The sequence below is a fragment of the Numenius arquata genome, chromosome 1 (assembly GCF_964106895.1).
Source record: "Numenius arquata chromosome 1, bNumArq3.hap1.1, whole genome shotgun sequence".
Taxonomy (NCBI): domain Eukaryota; kingdom Metazoa; phylum Chordata; class Aves; order Charadriiformes; family Scolopacidae; genus Numenius; species Numenius arquata.
In genome coordinates, this window is record NC_133576.1 from 140,137,672 (window position 1) to 140,145,631 (window position 7,960).

At 46.2% G+C, this 7,960-nt stretch overlaps 1 protein-coding gene across 4 annotated transcripts in view; it reads right to left on the reverse strand.

The window, feature by feature from the left end:
• The window catches only part of RAB6A (RAB6A, member RAS oncogene family), an 82,490-nt gene extending 75,685 nt beyond the window's left edge, over window positions 1–6,805 (reverse strand). For 3 of the 4 annotated variants that reach the window (XM_074159846.1, XM_074159837.1, XM_074159817.1), the window contains exon 1: window positions 6,479–6,799. In XM_074159846.1, coding sequence (XP_074015947.1) covers window positions 6,479–6,548 — 70 coding nt within the window. In that variant the 5' untranslated portion in view covers window positions 6,549–6,799. Of the gene's footprint in view, window positions 1–6,478 lie in introns of all 4 variants that reach the window. The other variant, XM_074159827.1, reaches the window with a different exon arrangement.
• Window positions 6,806–7,960: the final 1,155 nt, after the last annotated feature.

The window sequence follows — 7,960 nt, forward strand, 5'->3', positions numbered from 1 at the left end:
AAATCAAACTTTAGGACACCGCACATTGTATTCCTCAGCTTCCCTCGTGCACACCGTAACTAGTTTGGATCATCACACTGGGGTATCCCAGAAGTCCAAGAAGTCTTTTGAAATCATCCAGCGGACTGGGAAACCCGGCCCTGGCACTCTGGCAGCACTGACTCATCCCGGTTTACAGCGGTCCAGCAGAAAGAACGTGCTAACAGGGAACAAAAAAAAAACAAAAAAAACACCAAACAAAAAAGGAAAGTTACACCCTTGTTCTAAAAAGTCAAATTAAATTAATGGCACTATTGTGCTGTACAGCTGAATAAGGACTTCCTTCCTCATTTGAAGCCTGAACTCGGTTTGACAGGCTCAACAGGAGGCAGCCCGAAGCGAGCAAGGGGCTCCAGAGCTCGGTGGCACGCAAAAAAAAAAAAAAAAAAAAAAAAAAAAATAGGTCCATGTATCCAACAAGGGGAGGTTTCAGCAGCACATTTTATAAATCACAGCGAGTCGCACGCGACATCAGGAGTAGGAATTCTTTCCACTTAAACCCCCAATTTTGGTACTACTTTGCATTCGGAGCTGGTTATTTTCTTCAGTTGGTATTTTTACTGGTTGACAACCTATAAGCAGCGATTTCCATCTCAAAAAGGATCTCAGCCACTCAGTATGGCCTTTGCACTAAGTTTGATGTTTTCTAAGTATAATATATGTGCATACCCAGACACATAAATTTACTGAACTATTACATAGTCCACAGATGAAAAGAATTTATTTAGATTTTATTTCACATAATACTTGCTTCACAGATTAGCGATTTTTTTTTTTTTGATGCACTAGGCTGCATTTGGGTAAGAGTTATATACCACTGAAACACACAAAAAAGTCTTCTTTTTTTTTTTCCCCCAGTTAATATTACTCAAATATTCCAAAACATATTCAGCCCATCATGTTTTGGACATAAAAAGAAAATATCTGATGTAAAGTAATGATTCATTGTTCGCTGTGCCTGGGCCCTTCAATATATTAGAGCCAGAAGAGATGGTTTTATATTGAGAGGAAAACAAAGAATGCATTTAGCTTTTCAACTTTGTGTAAGCTCAGTAAATTAATCAAGAAAACGGACCTGAAAAATTCTACTTTCCCTACCAGTCCCTATTTTGACTGCTGTTTGTTTGCTGAGACACCCATTTTTCATTTAGACTACTCCCATAAATAATTTATACTAACGTGTGAAACTCGTAATCATTTTGATTATACCAGTTCATTTTGAAAACAGTGCTTTTAGTCTTGTCCTACCCTGTTCCATATCAGAAGAGACACATCAGAGCTCCCAAACCCTTTCAGAAACATTCCTCTACCGCAAGGTAACTGTTCTTGCAGGTTACAGGACTCACAGGTGAGTTTCGGAGCTTGTTTTGAGAAATCTGATAGTTTTCATGTCATGACTTTGATTTATTTCAAGCCATGTTTCAAACCATTGAGAGCTTTTGTTTGCTTGGTTTGGTGGTTTGTCAGCTTGGTTTTTGGTTTTGGTTTTTTGTTGGGTTTTTTTTTTTTTTTTAAAATCAGTAGCGTATACAACTGGTACATGAACACAATAAATGCCTTTCAACACCTGGACTAAATTATCAGGTAAATAAGAAAGCAGCTACTTCCTCCCAAATCGATCACAGAAGACAGATTTTTAACAATGGGTGAAGTGGAGAAGAATGGCTGACAGCTGTTGGCTCTGATCATTTCCAAATGCTAGATCTTCTGCTAAGGTGGCCTCAGATGAGGTTCCTCACCTTTGTTTCTCTGCTAGTCCCATTTACAGCTTCAGCAAAAGCCTCAGACATCAGCTTTGCAGGACCCAGATCACGTGCCAAGAAAGTGCCAAATATCACCAAACGCCCCAGTTTGCTGCAGATATAAAATCCATCATTTTAAATCAAGGGATAAGAAGATCCTTTCCTTCCAAGTTCACAAATTATTTCTGAGATACAGACAGAAATAGATACCAAAGTGCAGAAAGGTATAGCTATTCTTCCTTTGAAAAAAAGACATTTCAGTCTTTTTCTCCAAGTCTGATGTGCTTCTTTTAGACATTGCTATAGAAAGGGCTATTTCAGAGATGGAGAAGAGAAAGAACCTGGACAATATTCAGCTTCCAGATGTACCCAAGAAAATGAAGTTCAGTGACTCGGGGAAAATGCATATAGTCCAAATATAAACCCATATATCTGAAGATCCACCCACAGGAAAACCAAGACATTCGGAAATTAACAGGAGGGAAGGGGATAAGATTTTTAAACCACCAGTGGGACAAGCTAATAGCTCTCTGGAGCTCATAAAGCAGAGAATTCCTTAAAAAGCAGGGAGTTTTAAGTTGCACAGGGATGCCAGTCTCTGCAGACGGGCTGAACTGTGACCAGTGTTACACCAGCTTCATGTTACACACAAACCACCTGCAGTTCTCCAGTTATCTAATAAGACACATCACACTGTTCAGCAGTGCCTGTACCAACATCGTTATGCAACCGTATCGTTCATTAGTCCTTTCCAAACAGTTATATTCCTCAAGTTATTATATCGTACTTATCAGTTTTTTCAACGTTAAAAAAACCATCTCGGCTCCTGATAAAGAAAATTAGAACAAATTAGCATTTTTTAAGATCTCATGCAATGCAGAAATGCCAGCAGAAAGAGACAACAGGGACTTATTTTGCTTTCTGTACATATTAATGCCCTTCAGACTTGCTCGCCAATAAAAGCCGCAGCATAAACCCATGTGATGAAAGAATATTTGTGTTGCAGTGCCCCAGCATTCGGTTCTGCTCAATCAAAAAAAAAAAATAAAAATCAATGTATTAAGTAGCAAAGCTGCTCATATGCAAGATACAACTGAAGTTGTTATTAATATTTGAATATATACCGTATTCACTGCAAGCTAGCCTACAGCACAGGTGATTAACTGTTGTGACCCAGAAATCAGAATTTCGTAAACTTGAGGCATTAAGACTGATGAAAATCACCTGATAAAACAAGATCAGAGGCAGTAAGAAGCATCCTCTCCCCCACCGCCACAATAGCTCTATCTAATCCCTCAGCACAGAGCTCTCTCCGCCTTTTCATTAAAGATTAGCATATTTAAAACTGCTAAACTCTGTATAATCTTCAATCATTGAGAAAAGTAATTCAATTAAGGCAAGTGCTGCTGAAGTTGCCTTCTTACTAGCCACCCAAAGCTATATCCTTGTACTACAAGTTAAAAAAAATTTAAAAAATAAGAAAGAGAAGCTTCTTCTAGCTGGACACGGATTACGTTGCGGGCTGGTGATGAATCCACTGTACATGCGGCAAGTACCCAGGCTCGGCTGGGGAGGGGCGTGGGGGACACAACAACCATATTGCTATGGAGAGGCAATGACTTGCAGTAAATCCTGAAAGGAGCCCTGAGTGACCCGATGTCATTTAGCCCCCACACGCCATCACCGACGGAGGGCTTGGCGCGGGCAGGACACGGGGAGCTGCGGCGGTGCGTCAGCTCGCTCGCCACGGCACCGAGCACTCGAGGAGCTGGCGCAATAAAGGCAAAAGGTATAACGGACACAGGAGACAAGAAGATTTCGGGGATCAGGGAGAAAGGAGGAAAGAAGGGACTTTAAAAAAATATAAAATCAGCATCTTAGCGCAGGAAAGGGAATCTGCAGCTGGTGACGAACAGGGTAACTAGGAAGAATCACTGCAGTCCACACGAACGCCTAGGTGTACGGCATCAAACTCCCACAATATGGCCGAGGATACCAGCTAAAAAAAAAAGAAAAAAATCAGACACTGCATCCCCTGTGCAATCCTACTTCCAAGTAAGAATAAAACACCTAGAGATGCTTCCAGATCTCACACGGAACGATAATTGCCTTTGCTCACACCATCGAGTGGAAGGGCTGTTAACGCCCGCGCAGCAATGAACTCCGGTTAAGAATTTCTTAGCCATAACATACCCATTTATTGATGAGACCGTGTACAGTCAGCACAGAAGGTCTGGTATTAGCCAGCTTTGGTTGCTGAGGCAGCTTAATCAAACACAGTAGCCCTTCATAACATTTCATTTGTCATTCTGAAGTCCCTGAATGTAAATGAAACAGAAGCGTTCAGCCTCCCCACCAGCAGCAGTAGGATATCTTTAATTATGGCCTTCCGACAGGGCAGACAACCTTTTAGCTAAAGAGGAAGGGAATGCAGCAATCCAGCGCAACAGTTGTACAAAGAGATCTTCTCATTTATGAAAGCTGCTATTATTAAAAAAAACAAAACAAAACAAAACTTTATTTCTACATTTCCCTTAACCTTCAAAACAAAGAATGACAAAGGGAGCTATGTGTAAGCAAAGCCCACTCCAACTCCCTTTGCAGCATCAGAGATGCTTCTGTAATTATCTCCATCATATAGAAGAACATTATTAGTGCATTTATTCTTCCAGGAGCCATTTGTAATGGGAGCTATTCACCCTTTGCACAGTTAGAAAAAATAAATAAATTAAAAATTACAGAGAATGACATCATGACAGCAGTATCTTAAGAGATTCAAGCCGAATTTAGAAAGAGCCGTTTCTCCATCAGACATGAGAATTGTCTGAGCGTTGGGTTGGAGCGTGCCCATGCTGCAGGCACCCGTGGGCTGCGTGGCCACACCGAGGGCTTACGCTGCCATCGGCATTGCCACGTTTGGCACCGGGTTGAGAGCGGATCAGTCACGGAGTCATCGCCCAGGATCTGAGACAAAGGCAGGTCTGAAACCCACACCGCAGCTGCCAGCCGGGCCCTGACCAGCCAGATTCAAATCAGCTTCAACCCATCCATAAACCACAGTCAAGACAGCAGCTACAGTGCTATGGATATTTAGTTAGGAGTATTTTGCTGTGCTATATCCATAAAACCCCTTCTCTCCACCCTAGATTTGATGCTACGAACCGGAGTTATTTTAAACCTTCCAGTATAAACACAATTAGCTGAGAAGAAAAAAAAATTAGAGACTAGAAGAAGCAAATATCTGACGTTATGTCTGCTAAAATAGACAAGAAATCCACGTGTAAACTAAAAGCTGCTGAGATTTTAAGATCTGCACCAGGTGCTACAGCCTTCCATGGAGGTATTCGAAAAGCTTCACGAAATCAAAGCTCAGAAATACAGGAAAACAAGCCAAGCATTTTGAAAATGCACAGCTAATACTTAAGATTCCTGTTATCAAATACCTTGGGGGGGGGAACAAAACACAAAAAACCACCACCAAACCAGCATCTTCTATCTATTGACCCTCTTCCAAAATCCTCATAAAATGGCTGGCCAAACAGCACCCCAACCAAATACATCAGCTGACTTACCCCCCCCCCCTCCAAAAAATACCCCAAGTTGAACTTGCGCTCCCTGAATCCCTAATATGACGAGGAGCTGTTCCAACATCAAAAATATATTATTTTTTTTTTAAAAAAAGAAAGAAGACGGAAGGAGCAAACTAAAGTAAACTGCCAATGTATAGGTGAAAATAATTTTAATAGCAGCCTTATCACCAAGCTCATCTACATACGAGTGAGGAAACACCAAGATATAAGTCATTTGGGAGGAAAAAAAAAAAAAAAAAAAAGACTAGTATTTCATCATCTCCTACCACATAGAGACCAAAGGTGGCTGAGGGAGCAAATACCCCACCCTGAGACAGAGAATATTTTGCACCTACTCGCTATGTCAAAGATCGCTCGATATCTCACCAGGATTACACAAAGCATCCACCAAATTAGCATTTTTTTTATTTTTTTCTTTTATAGAGAACTCTCCGAAGTGCAAGATTTGAAATGCAGTACTGGAGAGAGAGGCCTTCTCCTGAGGAAGGAGGAGACATCGTTTGGGTTGAGGGGGGTGGTTTGTTTGGTTTTATTTTACTCCAAAGACAGGGAAGAAAAATCTCCCTGACTGAATTAAATATTTAGAGCCTTGGATCCGCTGCTCTCTCCTCGAAAAATGCTGTATTTACACAGAAAACACCCGGCATTGGGGACTCCTGCCCCCTAAAAAAAACCTGGGAGCTGGGATCAAATGAATCAGCAACTGTTTCTGGAGATGTGGCCGTTGGGTTTTGGTGGTTTTTTGGTTGGGTTTTTTTTTTTTTTCTTAAATCCCAACTGAACCGCGCTCGATCCCTCCCTGTCACCCAAAGAGCGGCGACCACGGGGCAGAGCAGCCTCTGCAAAAGGGGAGGCAAACGCCCCCTCCCCGAGGGCCCACAGCCCCCCCACCCCCCTCCACGGAAAGCGGCGGGGAACGGGGGGGACACCCCCTTTTCCCCTCATAACGTGGGGTTATAGCACAGTCGACCCCCCACCACCACCACCACCACCACCACCACCGGAGGATGAGGAAAGGATTCCCCCCACAAGGGGGAAGGGAGGCGCCCGCCCCGCCGCCGCTGTGTGAGGGAGACCCGGACCGAGCCGGGCCGGGCGGTGACTCACCGCTCTGCTCGCCCAGGAACACCAGCTTGAATTTCCGCAGCGGGTTGCCGAAGTCCCCGCCCGCCGACATGATGGAGGAGCCTCCGCCGCCGCCGCCGACCCCGAGCTCGCTCCGCTCCCCGCGGCGGGACCCGCGACCGCTCTCGCTCGCTTTCTTTCCGCACCCCCCCCCCCTTTCCCTGGGCGAAGGCAGCGGGCAGGGGCTTGGGGCCGAGGCGCGGAGCCCCGGCGAGGCGCAGACCGGCTGGGTGAGGTGTCGGTGTCTGCGCCGCCGCTCCCCTCAGGGCCGGGCTCCTTTTCCCCCCCCCTCCCCGCGCTCCCGGCGCCTCGCACCGCGCCCGCGCGCTCCCGCTCCGCCCCCCGCACGCACGCACGCACGCCGCCGTCCCGCCCCTCCGCTTCACGACGGGCTGCGTGCCCGTGAGCCCCGCCTACTCCCCCCCAAGCGGACCAATCACAGCGGGAGGGGAGGGGCGACACGGGAGAGGGGCGGGACTCGCCGCCCTCCGCCTCCGGGCCGGGAATAAGGGGGGGTTTGTTCACTCTGGAGCCTAACGATGGCTGCGTGGGTTTCTTGGACGCTGGGGTAAAATCCTGCCCGCTGAAATCACTGAGCTGCAGGGGAGGGTCGGATCCCAAAGGCCTAATGAACAAGCAAAGTTCTTAAGACCAAAGGCCTAAACTGATACAGATATTCCTTTCAGAGAAGCATCTCCTGGGGACATTCGTTCCCCGATGGCCCGAGCGAATCCCTGAGGAAAGGGTGACATTTCCCAGGGAGAGCGCTGATTCCCACTGTCACCCTTTTGGGGTGGCTGGGACTGTCATTTGGAAACACCCTCTGGCAGAGAGGCCAGAACCCCATCTGGGGGGCAGCTCTCCCTATTTTTTGCCTATTTCTCCCCATTTTGCCCAACTTGCCCTCGAGGTTCAGCACGTGAAGAGGCTCCCAGTTGCACCCCAGTTTAAACCTCGGCTTCGGGATGTCTCTTGTCCACGCAGCCTTGCTGCCTCCTCTCCCGCCCTGCTGCGATCCTGCACTGATTGATACTCTCTTGATTGAATTTGAACACAAAATGTGATTTTTCAGAAGTTTTCACCCCCCCCGGGCTTCCCGGGGCTTCAGCTGGTGCTGGAACCGCCTGCTGCTCCCGGGAATATCTCAGCTGAAACCAGAACATCCTCAATGACCCCCCTCCAGGGTCTGCAGCTCCTGCCCCACGGTTGTATTCACGTTGACGTGGGTGCAAATCTCTTGCAATCCACTCGACAAGGTCCAAATAATGCTCCAGGGGGGTATTTTCCACCTGGAAACGGGTAAGTTTTCCACCATTTTCCCATTTGGGCGGTTGTTCCAGAGCCTCTCTGCAGCGACGGTCAGGGAAACGGCATCCACCGCTCGTTTAGTCGTAAAATCATAGAATGGTTTGGGTTGGAAGGGACCTTAAAGATCATCTAATGCAGCAGACGATGATCTAGGAG